Here is a 17,289-nt window from a genome sequence, read left to right as displayed (position 1 = left end):
CCAGGTTTGGACCTTCAGCAGTACCTAATTAATGAAAAGTTTTTAAGCGTTATCTATCAGGCTAATGGGCCTATAATTACCAGGGTCACCTCTGTCCCCTTTTTTATAAATTGGGATTATTTGAGCTCCCTTCCCTGTATCCAATATCTCTGCCCCCTTTGCTATGGCAGTGGAAATCATATTTAATATATAGCCCCATGTGGTTGGTTTAGAGCTGTAGAGATCACCGGATATGATGTCTGATCCTGGCAGTGACTACTTTTTTCAGACAATCAATGGCTGTTATTGTTTCAGTCATGGAAAAAGAAACATGCAACCCACTATCGCATTCCTGGACTTCAATCTGACCCTACCTTCTAAGATCAAAGCCCACACATGTCTCTTTAATAGAGTAAAGCTTAGGGAAATGCTGCTCCCAAATGTGTGGTTGATTATAAAAATAATTTACAATGAATGGTACTCCTTAATCACACAAATGCCAGAAAGACGTAGTGATGCTACCCAATTATAGCCAGTTTTCCTCCTCCCAGATCTTCTTAGCAAGTGTCTGTGTTCTTTTATATGATTTCCTTCTTTCTAATATCGCAATTCAACATCCACCTTTCATGGGCAACATCAGTTTGCATTTAGCTAAATTACAATCCTTGTGAAACCATTCTGCCTCTTTCTGTGTTTGGATTTTGCCATTGGATGTTCTATAAAAGTATTTCTTTACAGAAGTAAATAAGTTATTAAATATATGCATGACAGCCCACTAAGGGCCTCATTTACAAAGGCCTCGAAACCACGGAATGTCACTTTTTTCCGATGTTCCGGAGGCACAATGCCCTGCTCCATATTTACAAAGCGGCATTAAACACTTTTCGTGGCTTAATGCCGCCTTGTAAATACAGTCCCTTGACATGAATTATTTTTCACAAAAGGTGTGTGCAATGGGTGTTGCTGTGGGCATTTCACCCCAACACTCATTGCATTTTGGCACTTCCCTAGATTTCCGAGAATTCCTAAACCTGAGGCAGTGTCAAACACTATTGCCACCCCTGTAGCAACAAGGAGAAATACTTTTATTTCTCCTCGTTTTTGATTTTTCTATGTGTGCTGCATCCTGCAGAATACATAAAAAGAACAAAACATCATTAATGATTGTTTATGTGCAGGAAGGTGCCCTTTCCTGCACATAAACAGTCATTCCCTGCAATGCATGCACCCTTGCACTATGGTGCAAGGGTGCCTATGTTGGTGCTAGGCTGTTAATTTTAGCATCAGCACTAGGGAAAACAAAGGGGTGTGCCATATTGTAGTAAATACAGCACATCCCTGCTTTTCTGAAATGACGCAGCGCAACGCTGCAAAATTTGCTTTGTAAATGAGGCCCTCCATTGGCACTTGGTTCCCGAATAAACTTAAGGAGGAGTAACTTTAGTATGTATATACAAGCAAGAATTTTCTTTTCTGACGGTACGCAAGGCCATTTTAACCTACTACAATTGTTGAAAGATATAATGGATGGGTCCAAAATGACTGTAATTATTAGTAGTAATGAAATATTCCTCAACTCAAAGGCCAAATCACAATTTAGAGCAACCGTAGAGCACCACCACCAATAATATTTCAATATCTAATCCCTTGATATGATATTGAAATATTATTGGTGATGGTGCACTATCGTTGTTCTAAATTGTGCTTTCCCTTTAGTTTGAAGGATTACACCTTGGCAGCAGGTGTTGGTCTGGATGCACACAAAGGAGCAAAGAATAACATAACTTGTTTATATTTGGGAAAATGTTGGGTTAGGTGCATTGATTGGTAGCCTGCTGCTGCATCTTTTAAGAATATCAAAGTCCAAAGCATCATGGTCACTGTCAGTTCTATCAATGACCACCATGACATGCAGGCTGGGCTATACGTTTATCAATCAACCTGCTTCTAGAACTTGCCTTTTTTAATGTATAATTAGCTCCTCTGTCTGAAATTGTGCACCCATTACACACATGTAAGCCATAAACTAGAGAGATATGTGATATCGGCAGGGCTACCTTAGAGCTTCTCTTTAGTGTGGGGGGGGGGAATTCAGCAATCTGGGATACCCCTTTCCTCATCTTCTCTGTGTGTAAAATGTTGAATAAAGTCCATAGGTTTGAACGTCACATAAAATCCCCAGCTATAACAAGATAGTTCTCAGTTTTTGAATTCTCCAGAAAAAGCTGCTAGGGCTAAAAGGGTTTCTGATTCCTGGTGGGACTAAAAGGACGATTTTGCAAATTCAACAATCTTAATGCAAATTGATCCTTGGCAGAATAAATATCAGGGCCCAAGATATCAATACATTTGACATTTAACTTTCTTATCTTGTATACTAAACTGGTCTTAATCAATATTAGTAGACCATCTGATGGGTAGTCTGCAGTTGATGGTCTAGCTTCTATCCTATAATTTGCATAACCCGCTCTGAATATGAGTTGCAGGGGCCAGGTTTCCTGGAATACACATATGTGAAATTTATCTATAAAGGTTCTCCATTATGGGTCAATCACCTTAGATTTAATTCCTGCTATATTCAAAGAAAGGAGATTAAAGTGCATGCTATTATCCTTACCCTGGAAATGGTCTATATTAGTTTGTACTTATCCGCTTTTGACTGTGCACCCATATGCACAATATTGTCTTTGTAGCTGATCCCTGGTTAAATGGGGAGAGGGGTTATCGGAGATTGATAACAGGTTTCCACCAGAGGATGTGACATTATCTTTCCTGATTCAGTCGATCTCATTAAGACCATCATCACTGAATCTTACAATGGGACGTTTGTGCATTCTTTCGCTTGGGTGGCAACCAGCATTTGACTCACGTTATTGTCAGGGTACTCCTTAGCGGGCAAGGTAAATTAAAACTGTATTAGGGAACCTCCTGGAGGAGTGGTTGGCAAATCTAGTTTCACAAGCCCATTAACATACTCCTCCTTGCTCAACTCTAAGACTATATAGTCAGACTGCACATTCTGAAAGGGGCATTGCTTCACCTCTAGTAGATTGGATTTTATCAGGGTGTAGCGGTACCTATGATTCTTTACCCATTGTATAGCTTTATTTTTGAGAGATTTGCTATCCTCCTTAAACTCCCAAGGTGAGTCTGGGACCTTTGACCATCTATAACCCTTTTGGTGGTGTTTTGATATGAATTAGTCTTATTATGCAGTCTTCTCCCCAAATCTCAAAGGTCTAGTTCCCTGTATCCAACATTCTTTCTGATATTCCCACTGCGTAGGCTGCCAAGAAAAAGGGATTTGGGGTAGACTACTATAATTTTTTGTCTGGATCCTAATGTGTGTTGGTACAAATTGTGGAGGTATATTTAGAGGACTAAGGGGAACATATAGCCCCTGCTCCCCCATGTATTTTCCCATTTGGTGTTACATATTGTCACATCATCCTTAAGGAGGATGGGTTTCTTCTCGGGTACTGCATATCCTTTTCTGCTCAGTCCTCCCACTCCTAATATGTTCCCTTCTTCCTTGCGGCTAGCTCCCTTAAAATCATTTCCATTCTCTATCGGGTGGGCCAGTCCTGCCCTCTCAAACATAGTCATTAGTTGTGCAGCTTGGGCTCGTAGATTACAGCTTTATGTCCCTTTTTGAAAATACCAGCAATTTTTAGCCCATTATCAGGGGAACCAAACTTCTTCCACCTATAGAGAATGGTTTCCACTTTTTAAAAAGATTATCAATCTCATCTATCATGCAGTTTCCTGCAGCATGTTGAGCAGCCCTTTTACTGTTTAATGTAACCTGCAGGCTTCTTTGGGCTCTCCTCTTCCCCATAGTTCCACAGCTGAAACAATGTCACAAGAAGCTTATACCAGCCTGCTCAAATAGTCAGTCAGTTAGTCAATCCTAATATTCAATTATGTATGCTCCAATGGGTTTTAAATCAGCGGTTAGCAGCATCACTGTCCCTTTTACCAGTTCGATGACCACACAAACTCCTTTGTCCAAAACTATATCCAATAAATGCCAAGCATTAGGGAGAGGCCCTGTTCTGCCTCTTCTTGGTTCAGCCGGGCTAAGACGGGCCTCTGTTGGCCTGGTCTTGGTCTGGGCATGTGCTCAGGCGCATTCTGCACCAGAAGGAAGAACACACTTAAAAGCACCTGTTTGTATCAGTCCCTCCTCCTGGGCTCACTGATGGTTTCTGGGGTTAGCAGTTCCCCCCCAGCAACAACAACAAGAATAATGAAGACAGGAATATGGGCCTCTGGCATCCAGTGCGCCATAGGCAGAACACACTTAAAAGTGCTTGTTAGTATCGTGGCCCTACTGATGGTTTCTGGGGTTAGCAGTTCATCCCAGCAAAGACAAGAAGAAGAATGCAGGCAGGAATACTGATCTCTGGTGTCCTGCGCTGTGGTCTGCCGAATGCGCTTACAAGCTCTTGTTGGTATCAGACTCTCCTTCTGGGCTCACTGGTGGTTTCTGGGGTTAACAGTTCCCCCAGCAAAGACAACAAGAAGAATGCAGACAGGAATACCGGCATCTGGTTTTGCAGTGAGAGTTCTTGTAAAACATATTGAAGAAAAATATTGTAAATTCATTTCTGCTTTTCTCCTGCACTCCAAATGGCCACCCAGTAGGTCTCTGTGGGATAAATTTTTTATTCTTGACCCTTCCCTAAACATAATACTAATAGGGAGGATGTCACTCGACTCCAGGACACGCTATTTCGTGTCCTCTAGATAACGTCAGGTAAGGCGGTGTATACACACACACCCCTTACGAGTCTACACGGAATTTCTTACACAGTGCTACTCATTGGATCACTAAATATTTGAGACTTTATTTGAGCTATTATAGCTTTTTTGATTTGTCAATTTTTTTCTAAACATCGTGTTGAGCCCTGAAGAAGTCATGGGGATCATTTTTTCCTAAGACGAAACACGTGTTTTTTCTGTCCTAATAATACATGAATATTCCATCTCAAGAATAAATTTGAGTCATGATAACCTTTTACCATCTACTTTGTTCCTGATTGTTTGGAAGAGGACCTGATATCCTATATACATGGACTACTGACCCTATGTTATTTATTCACGAGAGCCTTGACATCTGTTGAGTATGCTGTATTTCTCTTGAGAAACATTGGAGGAGGGGGAAGATCCTCTTGCCAGGAGCACAGTGCCTAAGATTATTTGTATTATGTACTTGGTGATTCTTTGTGAGCGCTTTGTCCTATTATCTTCTTCCCATTGCTGTTCTTTTCGTTCCTAAACATAATACTGTGTTTATTTATATTTTTCATTTGCAGTAAAGTATGGATATAGCTCCAAGAAGCAGCAGAGAACATCTTCCTTGCAGCTTAAGCATTAGATAAATCCTGATGTGATGGGACATATCTGAATCTGTCTATGGAGCACTAGGCAGCACAGGGAACAGTGTTTTACTAAATTCACGCTTACAGTTCGAGGTACACAGATGAGGTTATTGAGCTGTGATTGGATCCCACCACTCCAAGAGCTAAAGTTGGTGATTTACCCTCCAGGCCCCAATTAGCAGTACATCTTTTGTTGTGCATTGGCCACTATGGTGGAGGATGACAGATGTTCTTTTAGCAGAGGTCAAGTTCAAATAGCATGATATACAGGTATGTGGCTGAAATCAGTACATTGTTTCATAATGATTTATTCATTGATTTGTAAAGCATCCGATTACCACAACCCACTATCCATAAGCAAGGCAGGAAACACAAAGGAAAGTGAGGACCAGACTGTACCCCATGAGAAGTGCGTGGGGCAACCCATTCCACCACCATATCCCCGGCTTCTGACCCAATAGGGAGAAAAAAGGTGTGATCCACAAGGAGCCATTTCCAGCAAAGGAGGCAAATGCCTAACTGTCAGGCAGCAACATTGACTCTAAGGCCAGGAAAGCCATAGCCTCTCAGGCACCAACTGTCCAGAAAAGAAGAACTCCAAATTAACTGCACCTAAAAGTTTAAAAAGGCAGGCCTGGCCATGATACAGAACCAAGATCTCCATTTACAGACATATGATGCATCCCTGTACTTTCCTCAGTGCCAGTGCACAAACTGCTGCCTCGCACCAAAACAGGCATCCTTGCACATGGTGCAAGGGTGTCTGGGTTGTAGGGATGATTGTTTATATACAGAAAGGGACACCTTCCTGCACATAAACAATCATTAATGGCATTTATTTATTTCTATGTCTGCTGCAGAATTCAGTGACACTGCCAAGAGAAGGCTGGCGGAAAGGAAAGTTGAGATCAGCATGGCGGTGCAGACTGTGGCACTGCCGTGCTTGTCCGTGGCTTTCTGCACCTCAAGCACCATGGGATCTATGATCCTGTTGGTGTCAGCGGTGTTGTGGCAGTCTGACTGCCAGTATCCTAATCTGGCAGTTGGAGTACCAAGGATGTGGCAGTTGGACTGCCACAGCGACCACAACGGTCCTATGGACCTCCGTACTCGTAATCAGGTCCTTAGTTATCACAACCAGGATGTTAGACAAGGGCTCTATAATGAGCTGCTGGGGATTGTCTTTGTAGTCTCCCCTCTACAACATATGTGTACCTATGTTACGAGTTAATGGAACATCTGGTGCTGAATTTCCAGATAGTTATACACAATGTACGTGCTTCTTGAAGAATAACCAGGAAATCAGAAATAAGTGAACAAATATATTAGGAGATGAGATAAATGTAGCTGAAACTCAGTTTCTGGAATTTATTGGTTCACCCAAAAATCGTCTCCTTTTGAAGTGCCCAACCTATGAGGGGACACCTCATATCTCATAACAGAAAGTCAAAAACGTGGGAGGCTAACTGAACTCATTTCTAGCTACCCTTGCTCCAAAGCATATAGCGTAACTGCACACTAGACACATGGTAGAGCTACTAGTCATTGCATGACTGAACTTCTACAATTTACTATATGCCAGATTGTCAAATAATCTGATAGACTGAATACAGATTCCAAAACCAAGATGTGATACTGCTCTTTAGCCTAAAGATACAGGATCATTTGAACTCTGGCAGAAGGTCCTCCACTGGTTTCAGGTCACATCACAAAGGAAGGCCAAACTCCCTTCCACCATACATGAGGCATTCTGTGGTTACCTGCAAAGACCTGACAAAAACATACAATCCTACTGGAATGGTTATAACACTCAGCCCCCAGACAAACAAATACTCAAGAAGCAAACACAGAGGCAAAACCTTGTGGGGTCTACAGCAAAATCATTGAATGCAGCAAACTCACTATTGCAAGCAGAAACAAAATACCTCAGACCAGATTTACACAAAACGGCACAAAATGTTTTTGGAGGTTTACTTTTGGAAAACTGCCCCAAAGTATTGCAAACCAGTGCAAAGTGCTGCTTTGGTTACTGATTGAGAATGGGTCGTTCCATGGCTGCTACATCCATTAAACCACCCATGACTTTTGATGAAGGCCCCTTTCTGCTAACAATAATAGATAGGGTTTTGAAGCAAAACATAGAGGCGAAACGTTTTTATTTCTCCTAACTTTTACCTCTTCTGATGTGCGGTTTCAAGTTAGGCTAAGCATTGTATTTTGTACAGGAATGGTACACTTCCAGTAGAAAATCTGCAAAGGCGTGTGTGTGCCGCTAGACATCCTGACTGTGTTGCAGCACTAGGAAGAGAGCAGGATATAGCCATATATTAGCAGCTAGGCCATGACTGCATGACTCCTTTATAGTCCTGGGCCCTAACATTTAGGGGCAGATGTATCAAAGGGTTTTGTCCATTCTGTGTCTATGGGAAAATGTTTTCATACATATGGCCCTTAGTGCCTTATTTATACTTTTTGGTGCAAAACTGCACTAACGCAGTTTTGTACCAAAATGTTTTGCACCGGCTTGCACCATTTTTTAGCACCAACTGGGCACCATATTTATGGAATGGTGCAAGCCGGTGCAAAGGGTAGGCTAACGTAAAAAAAATGACGTTAGACAGGTTAGAGTCAAAATAAATTACTCTAACCAGATTAGCGTCATTTTGTTACGCTAAGGGGCATATTTATAACCTGTTTGCACTGAATGAGCGTCATTTGTTTTTACTCTAATTCGGTAAATATAGAGTTATTTTTGCACCGAATTAGAGTAAAAAATAATGACGCTAATTCGATGCAAACAGAGTATAAATATGCCCCTTAGAATCTTCTGATAACAGATCTTCTGAAGGAAATATTTTATTATTCTAAAGCATAACCCTCCTATGTATTGTTGTGAGGTTCTCCTCAACATCAGTTTGCCTAACGTTTAACTAAATGTGGGGTTTTCCCTCGGCTTCTTGTGACGAAAACTGTTTGAATGTACTGCTAGGCAAAAGTTGCAGTTACATAAATCTGCAAAATAAATTAAAAATGTGTAAAATATTTCAAAAGCAATAATCAACAACAACCTACTAAGTTAACTCCTATTTCCATGTAAAGATTATTCAATATACTTTATGTTGGTTTCTCTCATTTCCAATGAAGTATTGTAAGGTACTGTGGATGAACCTAACCCACGTATAAAGTGACATTTAAATCCTTCTGAACTAATGTTCTTGAAAACGTACAATCTGCTATTGAATTTCCTAACTAATCCCTGGGGATCTACATGTAAATAGCAATTCTGAGTGTGATTGGCCTACAAATGCACCATTTGTAACTACATTTACCAACAATACCTTGTGGTTATGTCCAAACCCATCAATGAAGCAACAAGCACCACTCTCCCAATGCTGTAAGTGACCTTGCATATGCTGGATCCAAAAATGGAAAAGCAAGTCTTGATCCATGTTACTAAAGAAACTAATAGATTGTAACGTTTAAAGAGAGTTAAAAGTATAATTGCATTACTTGCTACATTTTTCATGGACTTAAAGATACCACTTGATTTGTTCGACTGTGCTTGATTATTTTAGCAGCCGGACTTGAATACTGAAAATGAAGATGTGCAGAAGGCTATACTTGAGAAACACAACGATTTAAGGAGAAATGTGAACCCAGCACCCAGTGACATGCTAGAAATGGTAAGATTCATTTTTAAATCATAGCAAAGACTTATCTTCAGTTCAATAATTCCCTTGAACCACACACCCATTTCGCTCTAGATAAGGGAAATTGCAGTGTAGGATATGATAATGTAAGTCCTAAAAGGTGATTGAGTCTACCACTAACTCACATTTTGATAAAACAATTTCAGAACTGTTCCATTTTTATTAATTCATGTATTTATTTATTTATTTAGTAATCAAAACAATTTTCCAAGAAATGTTTTTCATCGCCACAAAGTCAGTACATAAGAGTCACAAGGCCGATTTATATACAAAAGTAATACTGATTGCTAGACCAGGCTGCCTTAGGGTGGTCTTCCCCCAAATGTTTTGCCTACTTACCTCCAATTTGTGCTGAAATTCACTTTTGTTGGCTTTAGAACTCTGTGTACCACTGCTAACCAGTGCTGCTAAAAGTCTTGTGCTCACCTCTCTAAACATGGTTCGATTGGGATACACCTAATTGGTATATTTAATTTACTTACAAGTCCCTTGTAGAGTTCGATACCATATACCCAGTACATATAAATTAAATGCTACCAGTGGGTCTGTACCACTTATTGTGCCACCCACTTAAAAGTAGCACTTTAAAACATGTCCCAATCCTGCCACTGCAGCCTGAACGCAGTTTTCAACTGTCAAATTGACCTGCCATTAAAACCCTCTTGCCAATCCTTAAACTCCCCTTTCATTACATATATGTGCTGTGTATTTAAAGGGCTGGCCACATACTTTTAAATTTTACATGTCCTAAAGTGAAAAACTGCTAAATTTGTTTTTCACCACAGCAAGGCCTACTCCTCCCATAGGTTAACATTGGAGATTCCTTGTTACATTTAATAAGCTGTCATTTCCAATTGAGAGCAGGCGGCTATGTGAAGTTGTTGTCTATTGAATTGCAATGATAAACCCTCTTTGAAGATAAAGTTAGATTTTTCATTGCAATTTTGAAAATGCCACTTTTAGGAAGTTGGCATTTTCCTGCCCTTCGCCCTTTTGTCCCTGTAGCCTGTCTTGGGTCACATGACTGGGTGTGACAGACTGTTAGACTTTGGGAATTCCTCCCAGACAGTCACACAATACAAGGATTAGGTGTGCCTGGATGGGCCATCTGCTGACAGGATTGAAGTTGAAAAGAGCACCACTTACAACTGAATAGCCTGTGATCTACCTTCCCACAAAGGGTCTAACGACCCCACATTGTTACTCCATCCAGCTTGGAACCAATGCCAGGGAGGCAAGAGATTCCATGCACTTTAAACTGCCTAGAAGTGTCTCCCCTTTCAGAACCAGGGCACCAGGGTATTAAAAGGGGACCTCAGGCATCAACTCTTCAGTACACATCTAGACCTGTGGATACTCTGACAGGAAGATCTGTTGTGCTGCTGAAAGGACTGCCACTCTGCTGGACTGCTACTCTGAAGGAACTACTGCCCTGCTGTGCTGACCTGCTACCCTCTTGCTTGGGGAAGAACAGGTCCTGCAACTTCATCTTGAATCCAGGTCAATCAGAGTGACTCCAAGGGGCTAGTCTATTGGCCTCCTGATCTGAACCTCAAAAGACTTACACAGCTCCCCAACTTCCTTCACCAGTCCTCTAAACCAGCTGCAGCTCAGTTCCTGGACCCCTTGGTTTGGCTAGCACAATGCTTGGCCTGCACTGTACGCTCCACCAGCAGCCTCTTTCAATGCTCTCCCTGCTCCTCGCATCCCCCTCCAATGTGAACTTCAGTTCTAGTGATTGAATTGTTGTCATTTGTATTTACTATAACTAACATTTGCTCTATTTCTCTAAATTGGTTTGGAATTACACATTGCCTCTAAGTTAAGCATGACTTATTTTTGTGGCATCTACCCAGTGTTAATCATAGGTTGTCTTAGTGAATCTTTGTGGTTCACCATGCAAGGGATTTTGGCTTTTGCTTGTTCTGGGCTCTCACCCCAGTCAACAAACAAACCAATTTCTAACACTGATGGCTATCATGTTTAGTTGAAAACAGCACATCCACAGAAACAGGACACAACAAGCAATGTACATGCTCTAAAGGGAAATTGGGTTTTAATCTTATTTGGAATCATTTAGGAACAGGTGATTTTTGAGTGGCAATTTGAAATCCTCTAGAAATTAACAAGATCATATGACTGGTGGTAGGGTGTTCCACTGGGGATGTCTTAGTAGGTAAACGGTATCCAATTCTGAGGTGGAACATGGTCTCTTAGGTGATGTTAGGACGTTTTGATTTGTTGATTGCAATTACTTGTTTTTGTAGACAAAGAGTATATCAGAGAGGTAGCCTGATGGAAGGTTGTTTACACACCAGCACCAGACTTTCTATGTTTCCGTGCTTTTACATTATGCCATCCAAATGGTTGACGCCCATTAGAGGTGTTGGTGTGACAGGTGAGGTTAAAGAGCGCAAAGGTTACAAAGTTGATAATCTTGTTGAGTTGCGCAAAGGAGCGCAAAACAGATTGAGGTAATAGTCAACATAATTAAACACCAGAGAGGTAATAAGTGTTATAGTAGTAGTAAAAGGTAGACATGAGAGACTCCTGTGGATATTCAGAATGTAGAACCTAGGAAAATATTATAAATTATATTTATATTATACCTTATAAATGGATAAAGTGCCTCCTTCCATACAGTATAAGGATACTGCAAGTCACCAAGGGGTTCCATAACCATATAGAGGGACGAGGCCAAAAGCCAAGTTCCTTTATAAGGTTATTGAACTCTGAGGTCACTTGCAATATTTCTATCTTATATGCTGGGGGGTACTTTATCCCAAAAATACATGGCCACACCATCACTTTTCCCACAAACCATTATTTTATATGAAAGATAAGGATGTTTGCAAACATCAAGAAAAAATATATAACCTGTAGTGCAAAATTAAACACATCGAAAACCTGTTTGGTATTTATCTCAAACAGATATTAGAACCAGTTCATAAAAAAAAAAAGCTGCTGAAGCTCAAAATGTGTAGAAACATGCAGAAAGATTCTAAGGAGTGCAAAAAATAAACATCTTCCATCTGCTTGTCATCTGCTTGTCAGAAAAATAGAGCAGAAGAAAGAAAAGCACTGTTCCATTTTCATTGCTTTAAACAGCAGCTTCAGTTATGCTTCATCACCTGACCTGCCTTTCACTTGGCTGCTGGCTCTGGCAGCAGTGAGTGTGACATCAGAACTTGACTGTAATAACTTATACTAGTCGATTTCTGGCATCCTTTCTTTATAATCAACGACTAGTGCATCACAGGTCACCGGTGTTTTGCTTTCATTAAGGACCGACCTGAAAACAATCTCTGGAATGCACTTCTTAGTTTAAAGAAGACATTTAGGGGGTCATTACAACCCTGAGTAGGAGAAACTACAACATGAGCTACAGTAATAATATAGTACCTGAAGATATAATAAACTTCAGAAGTAAATCCCTATAGGGGTTGATAAATACAGGCTAATAAATTAAGGCAATTCTATAAAAAGTGATACCAGACTGCTAAACAGAATCGAATAATAACAAGGGAAAACAAAATCACAATAAGAAAAACTTTAATTAAGTCATATAAAAGAACAAATAATTGTGAGATATGAAAAATGTGAATATATAAAACACTAGTATTCTAATCCAGGCACACCACAGTCAAACTAAACAACAATAGACAGTATAATAGAATCAGACAAAATCATCTTACATATATAACAACATTAATGAACTGATACATGGGGAGTACAATAAATACAGACGTACAAAAACAATACTCAGAAACTGATAAATATATATCAATGATGGTCTAGTACAGAAAATATTCTATGTTTAAAAAGGAGCGGATCAAAGTGGTGTCACTACAGCAGAAATGTGCTGTGAGAACCGACGGCCTACGCGCGTTTTGGTGTTCCTAATGGTTATAGGTCACCTTCTTCAGGGCCATTCTCTTTGATAGAAAGCAACAAGAATCTAATTTTAGCAGCCAGACTCTCAGCTTGATTAGACGTTGGATGCTTGATGAGCTGAAATCTCATAGTCATGTCATCTAACAAAGGAAGACAATGTAAGGTTATATGCTCTTATAGTGTAGTTAGCTGTCCCATAGTTATCTTTATTAACTTTTATATGCAAGTATATGTGTCTACACATACAAATATATAATAGAGGTGCCCATTATTGGATTGAAATAAGAATTAAGGAGCAATCAAGTTTGAAATTTAAAGTAAAAATAAAAAGTAAAAATTTAAAATAGAAAAATGAAAATAACTAATAACTAGAGAGGTAAATAGGAGATATGGATGAAGAAATCAAGATAAATAATGAACAATGATTATATTAATTATGTTAGTTAATAAGATAGCTAAGTATGTATAGTAATTAGAGTGTGATAAAGTGGTACCTTATGTAGTAGTCATTAATGCTATTGTCCCATTCCCGTGGGAACATGCATCTGTGCATATTGTGAGATTAGTTCTGTTCAATAGATATTTACTCACTTACTTGGATTGTTTATGCTGATAGTTCAGACAGTGCTGTGATCGTATAATTATTCCGATCTTTTATAAGGACATAACAACGTCTAGTGTAACAAAAAGAGTTGGACTGACTATACGACAGAACAATAAATAGATAAGAATACTAAAATATATGCTATGCATTACCAATTAAAGAAGCTAGCAAGCGGTCTGTACAAAATTGTAATAGTGTTAATTATTCACTCTAAAATCTATTACTCAATAAAGGCTTTGTGTTAAGAATATAGATGCTTGTAATTACCTGCCAAAGCTGAAAATAGATTGAGCTAATGTCGTTTATTTTTTAGTCTCTGTTAGAGTTTCTTGCTGATGGAACTTTAAATGAGGGGTCCTGCACTAATAGAAATAATTATGGTTAGACTCGCCGGGAATAATGAGAGATAATAACAAAGCAACGCACTTGTCGGATATAATTTCCTGACGGAAACCAGGAGCAGTCCGTAAGGGCTTTTTCCTAGGTCAAATAACTAAAGCGTGTTCTAAGATGACAGGGGAAAGACTTACCGATTTGCCGATAGACTCTTAGTCGGTCAATATGCGTTGGCGCCCGCGGCTCCGGGCCGTTTAAATAATGTAATTAATAGGAATGCAGAGCTGAGCTGGCCTGCGGCCTCTCGTTGTAACATAGCGGACTTATATGGCCGCCATATTGGAATTCCATGATCTTTTATCTCTCGATACGACGCAATAAGAGCCAGTCAAACCCTTAGACAATAAGCGCCACTAAAGTGGGAAAGGGGAATTTCACTGACTATAGGGAGATACTATCTACACTGGTACCTTATGGGCATAAAAATAGTAAAAAATGGCAAAAGCTCTAGGATGGAAGAAACTTATGGCTAGATTAACAGCTGGATGAAAGTAGCCGAATTGGTGACAGGAGGCTCTCTATTTCTATTCCAGTTGGTAATAAAGTGCTGATATATAATGATGAGGCAAAAATAGAAAAGACAAAGACATAGAAAAACGTAAAGGATGAGAACAAGAGCAATGTATCAGGACCAAACTGCTGAATATAGAACTAAGAATGAGGGGAGCGAAAAGTGGGAGAATAAAAAGCAAATAGAGAGTAGGAAAAAGATGAGTAGGAAAAAGAACAAAAAGGATGTATGTAAAATATATACAAAGTAAAATTAAATAAGAGTGAGGAAATAGAATAAGATGAAATGAAATAAAATAAGATAAGATAAATTGAAACATAATCCAATATATGTATATCTATCTAGAGATGATGATACCACTCAAAGCTCAGAGAGGTATCAGAGTGTCAAACACTAATTAGAGAAGATAGATATTAGTCAGATAATGGCATTTTCCCAAGGGGTCTGTTCGTTCAGTCCTTTTGCACAGCTATCTAGGGTAAATATCCAAAAAAATTCTCGTTTTTTCCTTATTTTATGGTCATCTGTCTGTCCTGCTTTCTTGATTTTTTCCATGACTGTCCAAGTGAGATCGTCTACTTGGTGTCCATGCTGTTTCCAATGGGATACTAAAGGGGCACTTTCTTTGACATTTCTGATGTTTGGCATATGTTCTAATATTCTTACTTTGACTTCCCTTCCTGTTTCACCTATATACAGTAAAGGACATTTGCACTTGATCAAATAAATGCAGTTGGCAGTTTTGCAGTTTGTCATGTCTGTAAGTGCATAGTTGTTACCTTTCCAGGAAAAGGAGTCACCCACAATTGCTCTAGGGCAAGCTTTGCAGTTGCCGCATTTGTGGTGTCCATTGATCGGTCGATCTCCACATATGGATTTTTGGCAAAAACTTTCATTTTTAGGTAGAGATGCCCTCACCAATTTGTTGGAGATATTCTGGTTCTTCCTAAACGATGGCAGACGGTGTTAAAGCGGCAGTAAGACTGCAAACAGGCTGGCGGAAAGAAAAAGGGAATTATGACCGTGGCGGAAACCGCCAACAAAGACAGCCACTTTAACACTCCGACCGCCACGGCGGTACAGACAAGCAGCGCAGCGGTCACCGCCAACAGACAGGCGGCAGACAAAGTACCGCCCACAGTATCACAACCTACCAATACGCCACCTTTTCCGGGGCGGATTCACTGTGGATAAAAACACGGCGGAAACAGCCATATCAAAGGGAAAACGCTCACCTCAACACACTCCACGAGGAAGGAGGGCATCATGGAGCCGGAACTCCAAATACTCCCTGCGATAGTCTTCCTGCTCCTCCGCGATCATCAGCAACGCCGGCGCCGAAGACACCGGTGAGTACTGCACCAACGACATAGGGGGGGGGGAGGCAAAAGTCAGGAACACACACATGCAACACCCCCACCCCCACCCCGACCCTCACCCACTACAACACACACACCAATGCATATCCAAACATCACAGTAACAACCCCCAACCCCCCGGAAGAATGCAAAGACAAAATGAAATGAGTTCAACCATTGTAATGTATCAAAATACAGTAAGCAAATATATACAGATATATATACACATTCAACAAAATATACATCACGATTAGTAGTGCAGGTATGCACCATTCAATGTCCGTGGGCCCAAAATGCATGGGCGAGGCCCACATCAGATACCTGACCAGAAACGGAGAGAACACTGCTGGGGAATCAGATAGAAATACAACAGGCACCTCAGGGGGAAAGGAAGGGGGGGGCACCTCAGCCGGATGACAGCACCACACCAGATCCACGACGGGGCTCCATGACCATTGATGTATCCTGGGGAGTGCAAAGCCACAGTCTCTCAAGTCTCTACAGTGGGTGGGTTGCCCACTGCTTTATCCTGGGGAGTGCAAAGCCACAGTCTCACAAGTCTTTTCAGTGGGTGGTTTGCCCACTGCTTTATCCTGGGGAGTGCAAAGCCACAGTCTCACAAGTCTTTTCAGTGGGTGGTTTGCCCACTGTACCATCCTGGGGAGTGCAAAGCCACAGTCTCACAAGTCTTTTCAGTAGGTGGGTTGCCCACTGTACCATCCTGGGGAGGGCAAAGCCACAGTCTCACAAGTCTTTTCAGTGGGTGGGTTGCCCACTGTACCATCCTGTGGAGTGCAAAGCCACAGTCTCACAAGTCTTTTCAGTGGGTGGTTTGCCCACTGTACCATCCTGGGGAATGCAAAACCACAGTCTCTCAAGTGGATGACAGTCTCCACAGGTTCTGGAGGGGGACTGGTGCCCAGAGTGCTTCATCCTGTTAAGGACTGAGGTAGTGGATGCTGTTCTCCACTGGTTATGGAGGGGGCTGGTGCTCAGAGTGCTTCATCCTGTTAAGGACTGAGGTAGTGGATGCTGTTCTCCACTGGTTCTGGAGGGGGACTGGTGCCCAGAGTGCATCGCTCTCTCTGTGACGATCCCAGTTCCGTCACTGCCACTGCTGCACATGGGCTACCGGTGCTTGACTTGGCGGTGCTTGCCCTGTTCAGTGGTGCTTGCCATGGCGGTCTTTGCCCTGTTCAGCGGTGCTTGCCCTGTTCAGCGGTGCTTGACTTTGCAGTTTCTGACCTGTTCAGCGGTGCTTGCCATGGCGGTCTTTGCCCTGTTCAGCGGTGCTTGCCCTGTTCAGCGGTGCTTGACTTTGCTGTCTCTGACTTGTGTAGCGGTGTATACAATGGCGGTCCCTTATTGTCCAGCGGGGCTGTGGCTGCCGGGGCCCTCCTGGGCACTGACTCTGGCAGTGGTCTCCTGACCAGTGACGATGGGACTGCCCTCC

The 17,289-nt window shown here is 41.2% G+C and overlaps 1 protein-coding gene across 2 annotated transcripts in view; it reads left to right on the top strand.

Moving 5' to 3' along the window:
- The window catches only part of LOC138297426 (serotriflin-like), a 219,462-nt gene that overhangs the window by 102,122 nt on the left and 100,051 nt on the right, over positions 1-17,289 (top strand). For both annotated transcript variants that reach the window (XM_069236785.1, XM_069236784.1), the window contains one exon: positions 8,939-9,046. In XM_069236785.1, coding sequence (XP_069092886.1) covers positions 8,939-9,046 — 108 coding nt within the window. The remainder of the gene's footprint in view (positions 1-8,938; positions 9,047-17,289) is intronic.

The sequence above is a fragment of the Pleurodeles waltl genome, chromosome 5 (assembly GCF_031143425.1).
Source record: "Pleurodeles waltl isolate 20211129_DDA chromosome 5, aPleWal1.hap1.20221129, whole genome shotgun sequence".
NCBI lineage: Eukaryota > Metazoa > Chordata > Amphibia > Caudata > Salamandridae > Pleurodeles > Pleurodeles waltl.
This window is presented reverse-complemented; position numbering and strand designations above follow the sequence as displayed.